This window comes from Oncorhynchus mykiss, chromosome 6 (genome assembly GCF_013265735.2).
Source record: "Oncorhynchus mykiss isolate Arlee chromosome 6, USDA_OmykA_1.1, whole genome shotgun sequence".
In the NCBI taxonomy this organism is placed as follows: domain Eukaryota; kingdom Metazoa; phylum Chordata; class Actinopteri; order Salmoniformes; family Salmonidae; genus Oncorhynchus; species Oncorhynchus mykiss.
Genome location: NC_048570.1, coordinates 81,503,758 through 81,525,105, shown reverse-complemented (window position 1 = coordinate 81,525,105; position 21,348 = coordinate 81,503,758). Strand labels below are relative to the sequence as shown.

Genomic DNA, 21,348 nt, shown 5'->3' with positions numbered 1-21,348 from the left:
GGTTATATTTCTCAAGCCACATCTTTCAGCTGTTTACCAAAACAAGTAGCGGGTCAGTCGCTTTGTTATTGTTTGAATTCCGGATTGTCCCTTTGAAGGATTAGACTTTAACAGTAGATTCTTGCGATAGGGTTGGATGAGTTAACCAACTAAATAAACGGGACTCACCTTTCACTGAGCAGACGGCAGCGATAAGGACACAAGCGCAAATAAATGTCAAAGGGCACAAAAACCCGTGACGTTTCATGTTGATTTCTCGAGAATTCCCCACTCTTTCCGAGAGTAGACCAGATGGATAATATAATACGGTGATACCGCTAGTTTCCCGGCTGAGATTGACAGGGAAGGTAGGCGGGTTCTAAATTAGCGGGTTCCATGGATTAATGCGCGGGTGGGCGCGTCGGAGGCTGGGGTAGATCCCTAAACCTTGTACTGTAAAATTTGTGTTAACATTTGTGTTTCACTTTATATATATTTTTTACAAACACTTTGGAATAGACATATGTACTCAGAGAACTTACTATGTTGTTGAAGTCTGGCTATAGTATATGAACAATGGTAGGTTAACATTTTTCGCTATATGTAACTAATTTACCCTTTATAGTGGGTACCTTTACCTTTCCCTCTGCAGATCTGGACCTGGGGGGTTTGATGTCCACATTTGGAGTTTTATCGCTTCCTAGTGGACGTTTTTCCCAATTAAATAGAACATATTGTGGCTATGGTCAAACCATAGAGATAGATAGAGGACTCTATAGTGCCCAAAAGCACGTTTTAGCGGGGGCAGCGCCATTGAGCGCCATTTTGAAGTAGTGTACTGGGTAGGGACTTCCTATGGGTTAATAAGGAAGGATCACATAATTCCATCCAGGTCATCACAATTAATTATACTTGTGAGCAAACATTCCATAACTACAGGTGGCAGTAAAACGCCAACCTTGGCTTATATACCTGTTCAAACAACACACTCCAGGTGGCAGTATGCACCCTTTCAGTTTGCTTGCCAACTCATAGAAGTAATAGAAGGAAATGGACTACTTCAAAATGTGTCCTCTTACTCGGGGGTTTATAAACTTTTTCACTCAGGACCCTCTTCCAGAATTGGAGAACCCCCCCCCTGTGTGTGCACCACGCCTATTTATATGAGAACAAGCCCTGTTCATGTGACAAATTGCTCACACCCTCTTGTTGGTGTTGAGGAACATGTGCAGGTTTAAAGATTATTTCCCGCAATTACACACATTTTGTCACTGGGTGCATCAGTTTTTTCAGTTTTAAAGCTAATTTCCTTGCAATTCTATAGATTTTCCCATGTCTAGTGTGTATTTATGTGATATTTGAGTGACTGAACATTACAACCAAATCTATGGGCTAAAAAACCTAGCTGAAAAACATTAGCTGACATGGGCTTGTTGATCTGGACATTTCTGGAAAGTTATAAATAACTCTAAGGTATGTAATAACATGACAAGAGAAAAACTGATGATGCACTACACAATTTAAAAATGTTACATCCCGGGGGCGCGCCCCACAGTGTGGGAATCACTACTGTAACTATCTCTATGGGTCAAACTTACATCAAGTAATTACAGTAATTACAGATCAAAAGCCTACAAGTACATTTGACTCTTGAAAATGAATTTGTTATATTGTTGTGAATGTGTGTGATTCATTGGGAAAGTTGTGTGTTTGCACAAAAGTTATTGCTTGAAGGAATAAGAAAGGATTTGTAAGACAAGTCTTTACATATTCAGCTGAAATGTGTAGGTTATCTGAACGAAGTGCTCCGATTTTTTTCTAAAAGGGAATGTATTAATGTAACATAACTGTTGTTTGGAGGCATCCTCATGCTTCTTGCACATTCTAAGAAAGACTGTATGCTATTGATCATTTGATCAATGAAATGGATTATATGAGACCCAATTATATTGGTTTATACATTGACGCACGACGCTCCACACGTTTCAGCAATAGGTTGTGATCATTGAGCTAGCTATATATTAAATTACGGATGAATATGTAAAGCGTGTTATTTTCCTGAATATATTTTGGGGGATACAATTATATTAATTTTCTTTAGCCAATTGCTGTAAAGAAACTGGAGCCGCGCTGTGTAAGAGATGGGGAAAATACGTCAGAGAAATTACGTATCTGCGTTTGTAACCCAATAGAATAAGGGGAATCATATGCAAATGAGATAGGAATAGGAAGTGAATTCCGAGATGTCAGTCTAGCGGTAGCTACATGTTAATGCATGTCCATCGACAGGGAGGGAAATAATAGAAAAGACGGACCGTAAATTATTTCGAGATAAATATAGAAACATCCCTATGGAAAGACACGGATTCAGACACAAAGGAGAAAAGGAAAAGACTGGACACGGTGTAGGAGAGGACGGTAACGAGGTTAGTTTGCCAGCTATTTCTGTCTGTTACGATTAGGGACGGGGCGCAGGGAGCTGTGTTGTTTTCGTCGGTTTAGCTAGCTGAACACACCACTATCGAACTAAGCAAGGTATGCTAACTACCTAACAAATGTAATTTTCCATTTGAACACATACCTTGCTTAGTTCGCTAGCTGTATGTTGGTTTGACATACTGCGAGAGAGGTTGTCAACATTCATTCCACCACTAGCTCGTGGATGCGCGAAAAGCAGGGATGGTGAGTTGGGGCCCTTTGCCAAATAGCATCGAGCTAACGTTACAGTACTAGTCCTCTCTTACTTGTTTACTATATTATTACCTATGTCGACAAAAACATTTTTATTTTACGAAAGCCATCTAAAATATTGCTGTGTCCAGCATTACATGTCGGTGGCAAAGCCATTGATAGAAAAAGCAGCGGGGACTGCATGGTGCGTACTGTATGTAGCTGGTGGTGGGTTTCCCTTGAACTTGACTTGCTGCGCACCATGATAATCTGCATTTACTGAAATGGCTAACTAAATTAGCTTGCTAGGTAATTGTCTTCTCATGCAGTGTGTTCCTATTCCTATTGTCATCATCATCATCACACACTTAGGCAAATTATTCCTACACCTGCCTACCAATACACATGTGGAAAAAAAGTGGTCCATGTGATAACTAAAACAGGAGAGTTAAATTTGGGGTAAACCATCGCTCTGCATTCTCACTCATGCCCAGCTGCAAGTGTTCGCTACTGTGACAGACAGATTAAAGAGTAGGGTGTTATGGGGCTGAGCCCGTGGTGGGTTCCCTAATCTCTCAACTACGCAGCTCTGGAATGTTATTGTATCTCATGATGGCAGGGCAGGCGGTGATTCTTAGCACAGGCTATCCGTGGCCTATTGAGGCACGTGCCCCCCCCCCCTTAAATGATTTAAGGCTACATCAGTGATCATGCTGGATGACTGACTGGCCTTCCCACATCAGAGGCAATCTGCAGTTTACATGAAACAACAACAAAGCGGCCACCCATCACTTGTTTTAATAAAATGCAGAGGGATAGGGTTTGAGAAATGTAATAACACTCAAATTCATAGACAGAGCTATGGATGCAAGCTCTGAGCATCCATGAAATCAAAGAATGGTTTCAACCCCCCCCCCCCCCCCCCAAAAAAAGTGGCTTGTAGTTACTGCAGTTGTTATTAGGACATAACTAATGCATTCTAGATGGTATAGAGGTGAACACACAGAGCCTAGTTTACATCCCCTATTCCCTATATAGGCCTAGTGCACACAGCCTTAGAAAGGATTCATAGAAGTGCTCGGCCTGCTGACCTTAGTGGCCATGGCTAATGTAATTGATTCTTATCAGATAGTGTTCTTTCTGATTGGAGAGTGCAGTAATTCCATGCTCTACAGGGAATTCCATTTGGAGCAGTGGAGGACAGCGGGGATCACTGTTAGTAATGGGGCTGTTAGGATCGATCACTGCATACTCTCTTGTTAACCAAGGAGACAAATGAACTTTATCACATCCGTCACAAATGACTGGTTTGAGGTCAGTGCTTAATATTGAAGAGGAACTACAGGGATTGTAGAACCATGTTAAAGGAAAGAAGTCTAGTATGGAGATATGAAGAGGCACAATTTCTCTGATGTTCTGTTGGGTTGTCTTGGCAGATCGTGCAAATTCGTAACACCTGTTTTAAAACATTGTTTTTCTTCCAGATTTGACCACGTCACTGTGACTCTGTCACTGCACAAATAAAGGCTGTTGGACAGAGTGGATCATCTTTTTATTGAATTTAAACCTAAATTGTAAGTAAATAATTGTTTGATAGAATTGCTCAACTCTTTCCTATCCATGGTCGGAAGTTTGTTTGTTTTATCTAAACTACCTCATCATCTGACTCTCATATTTACATACCACAAGTTCCTCTTTTTGGACTGTAAACCAGCCTACCTCTTTCTCCACCATCTCTTTTTGTTTTGGCCAGTCTGTTTACCATCATTGGCTTTGTTAATTTTCTGCTTCTGTCATTGCTCCTAGCAGGCAGCTGAAACATATTTAGCTGTTGCTAGGCTACATGCCTTGAATTCCTCTTTTTGACAGAGAAATAGCTAGACCACTTTGTGCCCTGTTTGTTCCATGGTCCACACTGTTTACGGCCACTGATTAAGTTTGGTGAACAAGATGTAAGTTTTAAAGTGACATTAATGTAGTTTTGTTGTCCAGGGTACAGTTAATCAGTGTACTAGTGAGCATGGCTGATGTAGGCTAGTTGATTTAATGTGTTCTGTGTAGCAGGATCATCCGTACTAGCTGTATTTGTTCTAAGTGGAGTATTTACAGTCTAACGCTTTGTTTACTTCTCTGTGTTTGTCTCAGAGGCACAATGGCCACCCAAGACTCGGGCTACTATGACTACACCATCGTCGCCCCGGAGATGCCGGCCATGTTCGACGGCATGAAGCTGGCAGCGGTCGCCACGGTGCTGTATGTCATCGTCCGCTGCCTGAACCTCAAGAGTCCCACCGCCGCTCCTGACATCACCTACCAGGACACGCCCCTGAACCGCTTCCTGCTCAAGTCCTGCCCCATCCTGACCAAAGAGTGAGTGACCTTTCTGCCTGTGGTTCAGTCTTTGGCCGTGTTCTGCGACCATACAGGACACTAGTCTAGTGCAGGTCTTTACCCCCAATATAACTTAATGCTGAGTGCCAAGCAGAGACCCATCAGGTCTCATTTTTCCAGTCTTTGGTATGACTCGACCGGGGGAACCCATCCTTCCAGTCTCAGGGCGGACACTCTAACCCAAGGCCACAAGTATTTTATAGCTTATTGGGGTCCTATGATTTGTTCAGGGGGTTTTCAGTAGCCTGTAATTGGACCACTGCCCCATGATCGCCTTGCCAAGATCGCACCAACACTTCTGTTGTCACTCTACACTATAGCCTACATCTAGTCCCACATTCCAAAGAACTCCTGTGTGTTGTGGAAAAAAACGATACTCCTGTATGACTAGAGGTTTCTCTGAATGTGTGGCATGGTTCAGAGCCAGTACTCTACTCTACTGGCCTAATAGTCCTGTCTTAAGGGAGTCTGAAGCCCAGTGGGAGACTCTGGAGGCTTCCCTCAGCTGCTGTCTCATTATGTAAGCCTCTGTTACTCCATCTCAAATCTCTGGCCACAAGTGCTTCCCTTACGGCTCTGGTCAAGACTAGTGCACGTAGGGAATTGGGATGCAGATACTTTTTATCCAAACAGACTGTAGATGTAGTTTGAGGTTTGTGTGTGTTCATGTGCGCTGTTTGCTTTTGTTTGACAGTCTGTCTGTGTGTTTTTAGCCGTGACTAACGGACCTGGAATGTTCCAGACTTCCTCAGGGAGGGATGCCCAGTTAAACATTTGCCGTCAGTTAATTTTATCTAGTCATAGGCTTAATAAGTATATGATAAGACAATTTGTTTAGCTCCAACTCTTGCAGATTTTATAATTTTAAAGGTTCATTATACTAATCAGTAGGTGAATTGCTTCTTAATTAAATAAATAAATAAATAAATAAATAAATAAATAAATAAATTTTAATCTTAATTTTGCACTATATCCCTCCACTGGGCTGTACTCAGTCAAAAGCTTGCCAAGACAGAACGTGTGTAAAAGGATATTGGGCTAGTAGGGCTGTCTTTCATTCATCAATTGCTCCTTGGCTCTGTTTATGCTGACTAATGGTCCAAGACGGTTTGTGTAACTCCTAGTGACACCCAGTCGAGTTGCATAACACTGTTTCCAACACGGTGACCACGGACAGATCAATCATGGAGAAGGAGAGAGGTACACAGTGGAGGAAATATGAGACAGGGGGGCAACGACTGTGTTCAAAGCAGTCCATGCATTCCATCTGTCATTGTATTCTAGAAAATAAGGGCGCAGCTGAAATATTTTATTAAATTTAGCCTACGGAGAGTTTGGGAATAGCCTAAGTAGTTTGGGAGTTCGCCTCTGAAAGGGCAGGTCCTGCACTGGAGTGATGTGCAGCAGAGCCATTCTTCTCTGATGCTGAGTGAAGCCAGGTTTCCATGATCAGAGGTCTACTTGGCCTTTTATCTCAATCTGTCTCGGATGGCTTTGTGTTCAGGAAACCAGCCCTGTAAAGGGGCAATGTGGGATTGGTACATCCGTTTTTGAATGTTTAGATTAATGATATGTAGCTATTGTTTTTTTTGAAGAATATCATTTATGAATGCCTCGTTGAGCTTAGGTTTTGTTTAGCTCCAACTCTTACCCCATGATTTTACCCCCAAAAAGTGTTGTGGTTACCCCTTCAGACAGTAGATCAGAGGGATGTGTATTGCATCATATCAAAAGGCTAGTTATTAAATCAGACCTCCTATAGAACAGACCTGTGACTTTGATCTGTACCTCAGACAACACCCTTAGTTGTCTATCTATCAGCCCACGCTGGCTTCTGTTTCCTTTGCTTTGGTCTGCTGCTGACTGTCAAGGGCGACAGCAGGTTACAGTGCACACACTCGTGCACATATACATGCATGAGGACACAAACTTGTGCACAGACATGTAGCTACATGCGTGTGGACACAGGTTTGCTGGAATGTCTTGACTGGAGCACCCAGACCTACACCACTCTAAAGTGTAGGCAATATGACAGACTGATTTCATTCACACAGTAGATAAGTGTAGCTTTCATCAGTCATGTCAGATGAGTCATTTGAACAGTTTTGGGCCATAGCCTTTGCTTGTGGTCTTAGCTGGTCTGTTGCCCCCCCTCGCCTGCCTGCCTGGACTCCTCCCCTTGTCCTCTTAATCCTCCTGTGACAACATTACGTCATCCCTGCCAGTCGAGGATAATTCGCAGAGCGAGAATGTTCTGGGGAATCAAACCTGACCAAGACTTTAGTGTATTAGTCTATATCGGGGATATTTAAATCAGCCTGGAGGTCCGGAGTACTCCTGCTTCCTGTTCTACTTCATGCTACCTCCCTAACTCTACCTACGTCAGAGTTGATAATGATGTTTACACAGGGGTTGGAGGTCTTATCTGTAATATTAGTAATGGTGTGGGGAAGCATCAGCGGTCATTGTGTGTTTTGAGATGGGCGTTATGTAAGGGAAGTAATGTCCAGGTGCTCAGACTGCTCTAATGACAGTGAAGGAAGATGAGATTGAGGGGGTTGTGTAACTGTTGATTTAGCAACAGACTTTGCTCGCTGACGATATTTACTGTACCAGTGTGTACACTCCCCACCCATGTGTGTGGACCGTCAGTCCATCCTTTGACTGGGAGAGGATCACCCTGACCATGGTTCACCCTGACCTTGGTTATCTCCGGCCTTGGTTATCTCTGCAAACAGCCTCACAGCTGCCTAGCTATTCGCTCCAGTCAGGGAGCTGCCTAGCTATTCGCTCCAGTCAGGGAGCTGCCTAGCTATTCGCTCCAGTCAGGGAGCTGCCTAGCTATTCGCTCCAGTCAGGGAGCTGCCTAGCTATTCGCTCCAGTCAGGGAGCTGCCTAGCTATTCGCTCCAGTCAGGGAGCTGCCTAGCTATTCGCTCCAGTCAGGGAGCTGCCTAGCTATTCGCTCCAGTCAGGGAGCTGCCTAGCTAGTTCTATTTATCTCAATTTCATCACAGGGACATAACATTTTAAGGCCAGAGTGAGTAGGCCAAAGCTACATTTGAGGACATTGCAATTGTCAACATCGATCTCCTTCTTTTGTTATCGTGGCTGCTAATCTATAAACAGACCTAAAATGGAAACCACTACTTGTTTTTGGCCATTTGCCAAGGGTTTCCTGCTAAATGTTCGCTGTACTTCTGTGCTAAACTCAGTGTGCGGATGTGAGATGGTAGATTGTATGACTGTGATATGACTAGCCCAGCTCATGTCTTACTGCAGTGCTAGCAGCAGATAGATCCACTTTGATCTCCTGCAGGGTTGGACCCTTACCTACGTCTACTCCCATACAGATACAGTACCAGGGCAGATGCATTATCAAGGATGGTCAGCTTCGTGTGTGTTCTACTTAGGAATGTGAATCTCTTCCCTGTCCCCCGCTGTGTGTAAATGTTGTTCCAACGCACTGTGACTGAAAGTCAACACAGCAAATAAACCACCCACCTTTTTGCCCTTGTTGTCTGTGCTTAACCACGTTTGGGCTGTTGTCATGCTGTGCTGTTGCCACTTTGTTATTGTCGTGTTGCTACTGTGTTGTCATGTTGTACTGCTGCCGTGTTGTGTTGCTACTGTGTTGTCATGTTGTACTGCTGCCGTGTTGTGTTGCTACTGTGTTACGTTGTGCTGCTGCTGTGTTGTGTTGCTACTGTGTTACGTTGTGCTGCTGCCCCTGTGTTGTTGTCGTGTTGTGCTGCTGCCATGTCATGTTGCTACTGTGTTGAGCTGCTGCCCCTGTGATGTTGTCGTGTTGTGCTGCTGCCATGTCATGTTGCTACTGTGTTGTGCTGCTGCCCCTGTGATGTTGTCGTGTTGTGCTGCTGCCATGTCATGTTGCTACTGTGTTGTGCTGCTGCCCCTGTGATGTTGTCGTGTTGTGCTGCTGCCATGTCATGTTGCTACTGTGTTGAGCTGCTGCCATGTCATGTTGCTACTGTGTTGAGCTGCTGCTTTGTTTTCATGTTGTGTTGTTGTCTTAGGTCTCTCTTTTTTTATGTAGTATTGGTGTCTCTTTCGTCAAGTCTGTTTTGTCCTACCTTTTTAAAAATGGTTTTATCCCAGCCCCGTTCCCCGCAGGAGGCCTTTTTGCCACTTAGTAGATCTTCATGGTAAATAACAATGAGTTCTTAATTAACTTGCCTAGTTAAAGGTTTAATACAAGTAAAATTGTATACTACATTAGCTGACCGACTGAAAGACAACTGTAAGCAAGAATAAGTCATCAAGTAAAGTTATTCTATTACTTCAAGGGACATCCTAATGCTGTTGTGTGCTTGTTTCTTACAGAAACCTCTTATGGACACTGTTGCACATTCCACACACGTTTCTGTGCACAGATCTCAAGTTAGCATGGCATTGTAGAGTGTACTGTATGTGTGCGATTTAGGCTACTAGCCTATGTGTTAGAGCTCCTAGGACCTATACCAAGAATTACAATGGATTTTATTACCTGCAAATAAACCTTTCATCTCTTGAGTAAAGTAAATTAACTAAGTAAGCCTTGGACAAAGTAAGCCTTGTCCGAGCCAGAACAGCCCATAGTGAATCTGTGTGTTTTGCAGGTACATTCCGCCCCTGCTGTGGGGTAAAAGTGGCCACCTACAGACAGCACTGTATGGCAAGATGGGGCGTGTGAGCTGCCCTCACCCCATAGGCCTCAGGAAGTACTTACCCATGCAGGATGGGGCCACCGCCACCTTTGACCTCTTCGAGCCCATGGGGGACCACCGGACAGGAGGTGGGCTATTTCAATCATTCATGGATCATTTATCAAGAATGGAGAATCTCTATTGGCACAGGACTCTCTTTTTCAATATAAACATTCAAAAACAAAAACATCCCCCTCAATTGAGATGTGCTTGCCTTACCTTTTCTATGCCTAGGTTAACTGGTTGAGAAACATTGTCATTTACAGCAATGACCAAGGAGAGAAGTGCAATGGGAAGGAAAGCTGTTGAATGAGCTCATTGGAAGCATGAGAGCAAATTCATCAGCCCAATGTTGTGCTATGGACCTGTCCTATGTACGGTATCGGTCCTGTCTGGGCTCAGTTTGTCAGGGCGGTTTTGGCGTCTTTGGGCCATTGACTTGTTTACCCTCTGGTTCCATTTCCCGTTCTGTAGGTGATTTATTATGTCAGTGTTGTTGAGGACACAGATTTACAGACCGTGACTCTTGGTAAACTCTACTACCTCTACTTTCAGCTAAGGTGATGAGATCAGGGGCTGTGACCCAAATGGTACCCTATTCCCTATTTAGTGCACTACTTTTGACCAAGTGACAAAGTAGTGTACTGAATAGGGTGCCATTTGCGACGTAGATAATTTGTTTTGACCTCCGAGTTGAGATGTGGTAGTTTCTAATGGTCACTAGTTTGCGTTGCCATATGGAAGGAAGCATGTTGCTTTACTCCACACATCCACTTAGTTTCCTGTTCTAGTTGTGATGTTGCCAGTGGCTTCTGTCTGTGTTGTCTGTTTTATCTTAGTTATTAAAACATATAGATTTATATCCCTTTTGCCTCTTGTCAGGCCGTCATTGTAAATAACAATTTGTTCTTAATTGACTAGCCTGTTAAATAAAGGTAATAAAGAGCCTCTGGTAACTAGGCTACTTGTTGTTTTATTATTTGAGTGACTGGGACATCTCATCCTATAGAGGTTTTATTGAGGCACCATACTGTCTCTGTTTGCTGCCTGTCATATTTACGTACCACACCGTGCAATGATCGGCCCATGAGGACGTGTAATCTTGCCTTTACATATTTTCATTTGCAAACGGGCCTCTGATCCATCTGTCCGTATGTTTGCTATTCCAACAGATGACGTCACCATGGTGATATGCCCGGGGATCGGTAACCATAGCGAGAAGCACTACATCCGCACCTTTGTGGGTCACTCTCAGAAGGAAGGTTACAGGTGTGCTGTGCTCAATCACCTGGGTGCTCTGCCCAACATCGAGCTCACCTCACCTCGCATGTTCACCTACGGTGAGGACTACACAGGCGTGTACAAACACGCACATACTCCTAATAAAACACACACATGCGCACACACACATACTCTTAATAAAACACACACATACTCTTAATAAAACACACACATGCGCACACACACATACTCCTAATAAAACACACACATGCGCACACACACATACTCCTAATAAAACACACACATGTGCACACACACACAAAGCAACAACAAGAAGGTATAGGTGAAAGACAGGTTTTTACCACACCACCCTGATTTCAGATCAGTGGCCATGAATTATGCTACCAAGGAAATGAACCAACTCAAAGCCCCAGTATGTAATGTCTTTGCTCTGGTCCGTGTGCTTGTGCTTGTTCTGGTAGGTTGCACGTGGGAGTTTGCGTCCATGGTGGGTTACATCAAGAAGATGTTCCCTCACACCCACCTCATAGTGGTGGGCTTCAGCCTCGGAGGCAACATCGTGTGCAAGTTCCTGGGAGAGAACCGGACCAATCAGGAGAGAGTGCTGTGCTGCGTCAGCGTCTGCCAGGGATACAGTGCACTCAGGTGGGCTACGGTCTTAAGACTTATTTAAACCCTGTGCAAGTACGCAAAAGCAACATGTAAGAGCTGCTCAAAATGGCTATCCAGTGTTCATCCGTGGAGTTACAAATTGCAGTGCTCCACACGTTTGTGTATTATAATTGCTACGTAAGGACGCAGAATGGACATTTTGCCTAGCTAATGGTGTTTGTTGCATTACATACTATATGCCCTTTTTACACAGCTGTATACTAGGTCAGTGAAGGTGTCATAAACATCACAATTTAAAAAGTGGAGACACATTGTCTTAAAGGCAATGTGTTATGCTTGTTAACAATGAGCTGTAACGTAGCTAACTTAGTGTAAATAAGGGTTTTTCCCCAACTTAGTGAAGTTAGCTAGCTGGTGTTTCTATTTACTGTGCAGTTGGTTAGCTGTCAAAAATGACATACTGTTCAGTTGTGTTTTACCAATGGCGAAGGCGCATAAAGATGAAGGAATTCAGATATGTCTTAGTTTGAGCACTATCCACTGAGTTTGTAAACTACGGCACTTTTTAGTTTTTTCAAATTGCCACTGTCTTGGCGCTAGAATTAGAATCATGTCTACTGTGCTAATGCCAATATAATAAATTAGTAACAGAGAGCAATGTACAATATGGCGAACTTAGCAAGCGAGGCGTTTTATGGTAATTACATGGGGGGGCCGTCATCTTTTATGCACCTTTGTGACGTAATCTACTTTCCAAGTGTATTGCTTTGAATACAAGTGCTCTGTCTGTCCTACTTCTGAGCCTTGGTTCTCTGTAAAAGGAGGTTCACTCAGATGGAATTAATTTTGCCCAGCAGCTTTCTGTCTGACAAGATGGCAACAAGGCTGAGAGTAGCTGGGATCCTGTTTTTTCTCCAGCATCATTGATCATTTCCTGTAGTTTGGCTTTATCTGTGATCTCAGTGGACTGGTGACTAACACAACAAAGACAGAGGACAGATGCCCTGCCTTTTATCCTTGCCTGGGTGCCGGTCTGTCTCCGCTGTAGACAACTGGTTGTTGCCTTGCCAAGTCTTTTGAGGTAGGCAAAGATGTAGGCTACAGTACAGTAGGTCTGTGTTATTGAGTACTGAAACAGACTCATACTGTTGGCTGCTCCGTTAGCCTGGGTTGTTAGTTTTCATGCACCATGCAGTTCTTCCATGGAAGTTGTTTCAGTGTTTTCCCTTCTGTCTTAGTCCCTGTGATCTATTTGATTACACTTGGGTCTAAAGCAGACTGCCTGTTATCATACTGAGCATAGACTTTGTAAACACTTGAGCTTTTGTTGTGACGGAGAAACTTTTTATCACAATACAGTGACTGAAAACACACAACTCTGGTGTTTCTAGATGTGGTATTGCGCAAGCTCTGAGATGGAGTAGATGGAACTCTGTGAAACGTGTGGTGTTTCTGAACCACACCTTTTGAGTTTGAAACGTGGCCAACGTCTCTTGGCAGGAACACTCTGCTCTGTCCAGAGAGTAAACAGTGTGTTCGTGTGTGTGTCAGGACCAGGCAGACTGGACTTTTGTGAAATGGGAGTAGTCTTTATACCTCTGTTATATTTTCCATTCCTGTCTGTCATAGCTAAAGCCTTGTCTTTTGTCATTGCCCATGCCATCTGTTGAATGAGATTGTTATGCCTGCTGCATAGTTCTCACTATATATGCTACCTCTGTAGTATTTCTCATCAGGGTTGGGTGGGTAGATTACTTTCTAAATGTAATTTTTTAGTTACTAGTTACCTGTTAAATTGTAATCAGCAATGTAATCTGATTACTTTAAGTTACTTTTTCGATGACTTCCCCCTTAGGAGGCATTAGAAGAAGACAACAAGGATCCATCAAACACATTTAGTGTGTCATCATAGAGGTCTCTGAACTTATGGTCAGGCAAAAAATTCTGATTTAGCCTACATGTAACTGATAACATGTAATCAGTTACTCCTCAACCTTGTTTCACATGTGCACTAGCAGATATGAAGTTGGACTAGCTAATTCCTAGATGGGTACTGCTAGCTTGTTGCTAGCTAGTTATTAGCTAGTTGCTAGCTAGGTAGTGTTGGTGAGTTCATAGTGCAGTAAGAGATCGTTCTGCGGATTTAACATGTGGGGTGATGGATAGCATGTCAGCTTCAAGAGTACAAAGTGTTGTTGGCAGCAGGTTTTTTGTTGTCCTGCATTGGCCTACAGTGATGAAACCTGTGTTTCATGCTTTAGCCAACTTTTGAGTATGTTGGTTGTCAGGCCAAACTGATATAAACATGACAACAATATAATTAGTTCTCTCTCTACACACAACTGACTTCCGTGTGTTTGTGTGTGTGTGTGTGTATATACAGGGCCCAGGAGACGTTCCTACAGTGGGACCAGTGCAGACGCTTCTACAACTTCCTCATGGCCGACAACATGAAGAAGATCATCCTTTCACACAGGTACTCAGCCCTGTTCCAATACTTAGCACATTCACACTGGTAGGCCCAGTCCAAAGAAACCCCTAGCCCCTACCCTAGGGCCATGACACTTCTCATACATCTGAAATGGCCAAATTACTGTAAAAGCCATATGGTGGAAACTCCATGTGGTGATTGGGAGCTTTCATCACATGATAACACCCATTCAAGCCCTGCTGGGGCCACCCATAGGAAATCAAACTCTCTGCTAAATGGCTTATATTATTTAAGATCTATGACAAATGGCTTGGACTTAACTCAGTCACAACCCAGCAGATCAGTAAATTCCCCATGGAGGAGAACACCAAACCTGTACAGAGCAGCTCCCTGAGGCAAACTATTTAACTAATGAAATGGAGGCAATTACGCACGGAAATTCCTGGTAAAGGTATAGATTTTTACTGAGAATAACTAGTGTTGTCACGTGTTTCAACGCCATGTCTCAACATTTTGTGTGTGTGTTTACAGGGGCAGTCTGTTTGGAAGTGCAACGAAGATGGAGGATGCAGACCTGAGCCGGCTCTACACGGCCACCTCCCTCATGCAGATCGATGAAACCATCATGAGGTATAGGACACGCTTTCCCCCTCAATACGTTTGAGTAAAAGACACTAAATAGAATCTAATAAGGAACACATGCTAAAATGACACAATGCAATTATTCCTGTGAGCAACCGGTCTCACATTGACCCCCTGTGAAATCAGTGTTGAGTTCTCAACACTACAATATTTAGAACTGATTTCACAGGGGGTCAATGTGAGATTTATGGCTGTATGTTTAAAATAAACTGTCAACACTCAACAGCACCTGCTGAAGTTCAAGCCAAACGTTTTGAGTTTTGTCAATACATAGGAACAATATGCTAGGAGCCATTGAGCAGGGCTGGGCGATTATCGCGTATGGGAGTTTCTCGATTTTAAATCTTGAAATAAGCTTTGTTGCACAATTTAAGGTCAAAACACTGCATTTCATAAGGAATTCAGGGCTTGTACAATTATACCTAAGCCTTCAACCATAAGACCCATTAATAATTAAATCATTTTATCAAAATAGTTTAACCTGCCTTTTTGCAATAATCACTGATCTGGCTTTCAAATCTGTCAATGAAAATTGCCTTTTTTTAAACAAACTTAACCAGAACCAGGCACAATGTACATTCACTAATAATGACTAACTTAAGGTAGCAGGCATAGATGATGAACACAGGTCAACCTCTCAAGCCCACCTTCTAATGAGTAGCCAGCTAATCTTTATATTTCAAGTCTAGCCAACTTGGGTGTATTTGCTTGCTAACATGGTAGAACAGTTGAACTGTTCTGAATACACCCTCCTGTCCATCTCCACCTGTTTGAAGAACTCTGTTCACTTTGTTTAGATATTGAAATCAAGTGAGAACGAGTTGCAAATTCTGGATATTAATGTGTATTTTTATGCTCATTGCATGTGGCTAAAATGCTGCTAGCGGTGGTGTTACCGCAATGCTGCGCACGACAGGAACTGAGCAGACATTTGCCCAAGTCGTTGATACTCACGTCTTAGTAAGGTCTGCTCTGTTCTACGTGTTGGGAGTTGAGACATGAAAAGGGTATCATTAGAATGGTTTAGTTTAAATGCAGATAGAGATTTTAAACTGCTCGTTGTCAGAGAGGAAGAAGTGCTCTTTAGTCTTTGTTGTGGTGTGTCAGGGGGAAGGTGCACAGTGAACACAGCACAGAAGGAGCAAAGGAGATGAGAAAAAAGACAGTTTAAAAATATATATATATTTAACTTGATTCTTGCGATACAGGCATTTTGAACATTGTTCTAAAACATGAATTTGCTATATCGCCCAGCTCTAAGGCCTCTGAGTATCTTGCTGTGCATGGTTCATAGGGATGTGCTCACCCACATAGTATGTCACTTAATAATCCCTCTCCAGTTTCCACAGCATGCTGCTTTGTTTTGTGACCTGTCACCCCTCCTGTCTCTGCAGGAAGTTCCACGGGCACAACTCCCTCAAAGAATACTACGAGAAGGAGAGCTGTGTGCATTATATTCACAATGTAGGTTGATACTCTTTATCCCTACTTCTATCCCTCTCTCTCCTGTGTGAATTAAGAATACTTTTGTAAACATGTATGTGTGTCTGAATATCAGAGATGTACTAAAGGAAGTTGTTAGAACAGTGAGGTCTTTGGAGAGTTCATGATTTAAGCTTGTGTCTAAGTGGACTCTTATTGGGCCTGTGTATTGCATACAGTATATCTAATTATGGTTGTATTTTTTAGGTTGACGTGCCACTTCTGTTGGTCAACTCTGCAGACGATCCTCTGGTGCACGGGTCTCTGCTCACCATCCCTCGCACACTGGCAGGTAACACACCCCTTTATTAGTACTCACTCACTCACTCACTCACTCACTCACTCACACTCACTCTCTCTCACACTCTCTTACACTTTCTCAGAGCTCGTCCCTACAGAGACACAGGGCCATTCGGCTCGAACCGCCCTATCCGGTCCCCCAGGACACCTTTTCCCCAGAGATAAACATGTGCATGTGTTATTCCCCACTTGAAAAAATGTAATCTATACTTGGACTGGCTGTGTCCTGCTTCTGTTATAATGCAATGTCATTATAGTTAACACAGACAAAGACGTTTGTACAAAATGTCGATCGTGGCATTTCTAGTTACAACAGATGTTTGTACAACATGCCTTTATGCGGAGCTACATTAAAATAATTGTGCGCTGAAGTTGTTTTTTTAGCTATTGAGAAGAGGCATCCAGAGAATCCGATCATGCAGCCCCACTCCATTAAGAAGTTAGTCAGTACTGTAACAGTGAGAAAAACACATTGCTAAATTGAACTTGGTGTTTGGTGTCAGCAAGCCACTTTGAAAAGTCACTTTTTAATGTACAGAACAGTATGTGCACATGTTTTTTGTGTACTAACACAAGGGAAATCATTAGAAGTCTACTGTGTTTTCACCAGTTCAACACCTGGTACAAAGTTCTCCCTTACTTTGTCTCTGAAACAGCAGGGCTGGAATAGACAGATGAATCCTTTAAGTCCCACACCCAGGCCAGGGAGGGGGCGGTATGTAGAACTAGGTGTGTTGGGAATGTCTGACTGATTAACACTGGCTCTAACTCTCACACACACACACACACACACACACACGGTAGTGTATCACACAGATGAGAGCCTCTGTCTCCTCGTGTGCTCGTGACTTAGACTCTAGACATCGCTAGGCCTTACCTTTTTAGACATGCAAACTTAAGTTTGTCATTTTTTTCAACACTAACTGATTCTAATGACTGAGGTTAACATGAAGGGTGTTCTATCATTTTAAAATAGAACACTGAGAATAGCGGCCAATCAGCTTAATCCTCAAGGGTTTACTGGGTTGATCAAATGGAGCAGTAAAGGAAAGCATGCTATTTATGGAAACAACCACCTCAGCACTACCAACTAGTCACCATTTGTTGGATTATTTTAGATCCATGGACTGGACAGTACTCTAGCCAGTTCTCATCTCTCACGGGATTTCTGGAACAGCCCATCCCAAATTGCTCTCTATCCCTCTCCCTTGGCCCTTACCCTTTAATGTAAGCATGTCTGAAGGTTCTGGTTGGGTATAAGCTGTGTAGTGGTAGAGCTTCCACAATATTGCTTCCTTACAGATCTGCATTGAAGGGGTAGGTCTAAAGAGAAGTTCCCTACTGAAATGATCACGTTTCCTCAAAGTGGTGCTGAATGTGTGGTGGTGATGTGACCTGTTATTTATAGAGTCCCAGAGCTGGGATGGAGGGTAACACTAGCTCACTGGCTTGTTGTGTCCTGCACTACACAGAGATGCAGGGTGGAGATAGAGGAGATTCTCAGCTGGTGCCCTGCCTAACTCTCTGATAGGGCAAATCAGCTGGTGCCCTGCCTCACTCTCTGATAGGGGAAATCAGCTGTTGCCCTGCCTAACTCTCTGAAAGGGGAAATCAGCTGGTGGTTCGGTCCCCTTTGCCCTAGAAGAGTCAGGCTGACTCACACTGGCCACAGGAAGCCTGGAAACATGTGAAAGCTGTTGTATAACTAATGTGGTCACCTCACCTGGAATCAAACTTTAAGCTGCATGGTAGTTGGTACATGTCATTAGGGCTGTCTGGCGGACAAATCCGGCCAACAATCTTTTAGTTGGAACCTCAAGTCAGGAGTCTTGTGCGTAGTGCTTAACCCAGAGTTAAAGTCCATTTCATTTTAGGATTTAAATGGAATGTTATTCAAATGAAGAATATGACATTATTATTACTTAACAGTGTGTAGTTTAGATGAATTAGGCTTCTGCTTTGCTCATCCTTATCTTCCGTGTCACAAAATGGAAGCTGCATATTAGACTTCATTTCTGTTTTAAAGCAAGCTTCAACTTTTCCCTGCGTCTAGTTCATGGTCCTTTTTAAAACGCTATTAAACAATAGGATGGCTTCCCAAAAGATGCAGCCAGCCAAACTGAATGGGTTATTATGAATGTGTTCCTACATCAAACCCTCTTCAGGGTTCAGCCTAATGGAAAGCTGGGGTGTCCTTTTTGAATTGTTTATAAATATGAGTCATTTCCTAGAATCACCTAGGCTATTATAACCTCTGGTAGATGTTAGCAGATAGTGTATGGTTGGTACAAGCCCTGTGGGGTCACACTCACCAGGCGGAGACTGCAGTTTCCCTCACTAACTACTTTTCTGTTTAATTTACAAGTAATGGAAAATAGGGGTCCATTTATATTATTGAATTGGAATATTAATTTACTTCCTTAATCAGCCCCAACCCTGATTCTGTTAATCAGCCCCAACCCTGATTCTGTTAATCAGCCCCAACCCTGATTCTGTTCTACCAGTTGGGGAATACCTGTAATACTGTTGTTACCCGCTACATGCTCAGTCATTTCACTAACACTAACTAACACTAACCTCACTAAATAGGTTATAAATAGGCTGTACTGTACAGCCTATAATCAGTGACTTGTCCCATTTTGGTTGACGTGCACCTCCCAGTGGATTGGGTTGAACAATTGGTGTTTCAACAAAAACCTAAACTGAACGGTATGAAGTAGCTCAGCTACAGAGTCATGAGTTAATTGTTCTAGTTGGTCAATCCTGATAGATATGACATGTTTATTGCCTTTATCAAGGCTCTATTTATCTTTCATCAGGGTTATTGAGCTACCTGGTGATAGTGATCGATGTTAATGCACTGGACCCTGCTCTCCTTCCTCTCCCTGTCCTCCTAGACGCCTGACTCAAGATCTCTGCCCCTTTACACGGATGACGCCATTTTACGACCTTGGTGTAACATTGTGTGCTGTTCAATATTTTACCGAATGTCAGGAATGATGCCATACATAACTGTCTCTAAAAAATGACTCCCATGTGGTTCTGGGGGCTGGTCCGGTGGTTGTGCTGCCGACCCGGATCACATGCCCCTGGAGGCAGTGGTTCCATCACCCGTTCCTCCACTTGCTTTCTGTACTGTAGCCCTCATCTCATTCCTCTCATACATTTCTATCCATTTGTCTATCAACTAAAAAAACATGTTTTAAAAGATGCTACTATCTTCTAATTCTACCCCCTCCCTTTCTGTTCCCTATCCCCCTCCAGAGAAGAAGCAGAATGTCATCTTCGCCCTGACACTGCACGGGGGGCACCTGGGCTTCTTTGAGGGGGCCGTGCTCGTCCCCCAGCCCCTCACCTGGATGGACAAAGTGATCGTGGGTTACGCCAACGCCATGTGCCAATGGGAAAAACAGAAACCGCCATGCCAAAAAAGCGGGAACCTGAATACATCCTGTCCTGAAGAGAAGGCAGCGTAAACTTTAACTTCCTGAACTCCTCTCTCGCTCACCTCTGACCCTCCCCTCCCCACTCACTGAGGAGAAACTTTAACCAAACTTGAACTACTACTCTCTCTCTCTCCTCTCACGCCTCTTCTCGGGCTACTGTCTCAACCCTCTCCTCCTCCTCCTGGGTACCCCTATTCCCTCAGCCTCTACTCCTCCTGCTGCCCCCCTCTAACCAAAACCACCTTACACGTGAAGGAACTAAAACGACTAAATGCCTTTGTGCTTTGTCTCTGAGGGGAACTAGTGGAGTGGAGAGGAACAACTACTTCTGTCCTTACGTATACATTACCAAGAGAGATCCCTGAGATCCAACCATGGAGACTTTGACCAAATATTCACTTTAAAAAAGGGATAAAACAAACTGGCATCCGACAAGTAGAGAAAAAGAGAGGGAGAGAGAGTGACATGGTAGATGTGTAGTCGTAGAGAAAACGAGCACAGAAGAAACCTCCTAGTACTATCTCTGAGGGCTAATGAAGCTGCAGTGACTGTACGCTACAGTGCGCTCACTGCTGACGACTGCCATGGCTTTAGCCTAGTTTGCCGACTTAAACCAACACAGCCTCTTTATACAATGTATGTTACTCGCAAATAATGTATAAAAAGCCAGTTTAGTTTAGCAGGCCGTGTGTGCTGAGAAGGAGAGCTGCGGGATAGCTCTGTTAGTATGTGACCTTTTCTATGAGGTTGATCTGATTCTCTGTTCTGTCTGTTTTAGTCCTAAATATGTTTTCTTGGTGAATAGCAGCCCTTTTTGGAAGGTATACAAATATGGAATAGTTTATTATTATTATTATTATTATTATTATTATTATACAATTATTTTCAGATCACGAGTCCCCCATAAAATGAGTATCTATTTCACACTTGATTCCACGTAGAATCAAGGGGTATGTCTCACAATGCACCCTAGTTCCTATGGTGAAATATAGTGGACCTGGTCAAAAGTAGAGCACTACAAAGGGAATAGGGTGCCTTTTGGGATGCATCCAAGATCTCACTCGCCCCTCAGTGATATTAAGCAGTGGAGGTAGGTTTTTACCTAGCGGACCTGACCTGTGGTCAATCTCAATGAGATCCATGCACATTCCTACTGTCTCGTTGTTCTATCACTTTTATTCAATGCACTTTATACGTTGTATGTCACATTTCTTTATTCAACCGTTTTGTTATTCTTTCTTTTATGGGACTAGCGGAAGACAAAGGTTTAGAAACTGTTTTGTTTTGCGTAACGTTTAGTTCAGTGACACTAACGAACGGGAGGGAGAGAGGTTGATAACTCTTCAAGTTAGACGGCCCAAATGATCCCCACGTTCACTAAACCCTACAGTCCACCTTCCCAGTAGAGGATTTTTGTACTTAAAAATAAGACTTTTTCCAAAATCGTG

The 21,348-nt window shown here is 43.2% G+C and overlaps 2 protein-coding genes across 4 annotated transcripts in view; one reads left to right on the top strand and one right to left on the bottom strand.

Moving 5' to 3' along the window:
* The window catches only part of LOC110506821 (lactadherin), a 22,535-nt gene extending 22,236 nt beyond the window's left edge, over nt 1-299 (bottom strand). For both annotated transcript variants that reach the window (XM_036981111.1, XM_036981112.1), the window contains exon 1: nt 169-299. In XM_036981111.1, coding sequence (XP_036837006.1) covers nt 169-247 — 79 coding nt within the window. In that variant the 5' untranslated portion in view covers nt 248-299. The remainder of the gene's footprint in view (nt 1-168) is intronic.
* On the top strand, nt 211-21,348 carry LOC110506822 (monoacylglycerol lipase ABHD2). 2 transcript variants are annotated; one of them, XM_036981114.1, is made up of 11 exons: nt 211-347; nt 4,134-4,223; nt 4,795-5,019; nt 9,659-9,834; nt 10,918-11,085; nt 11,449-11,632; nt 13,983-14,075; nt 14,562-14,660; nt 16,067-16,136; nt 16,362-16,446; nt 19,719-21,348. In XM_036981114.1, exons 3-11 carry the CDS (start codon nt 4,802-4,804, stop codon nt 19,928-19,930), a joined length of 1,305 nt encoding a protein of 434 aa, XP_036837009.1. In that variant the 5' UTR covers nt 211-347; nt 4,134-4,223; nt 4,795-4,801; the 3' UTR covers nt 19,931-21,348. The 2 variants fall into 2 exon arrangements, with proteins under 2 accessions (XP_036837009.1, XP_036837008.1); XM_036981113.1 differs by lacking the exon at nt 211-347 and adding an exon at nt 2,033-2,405.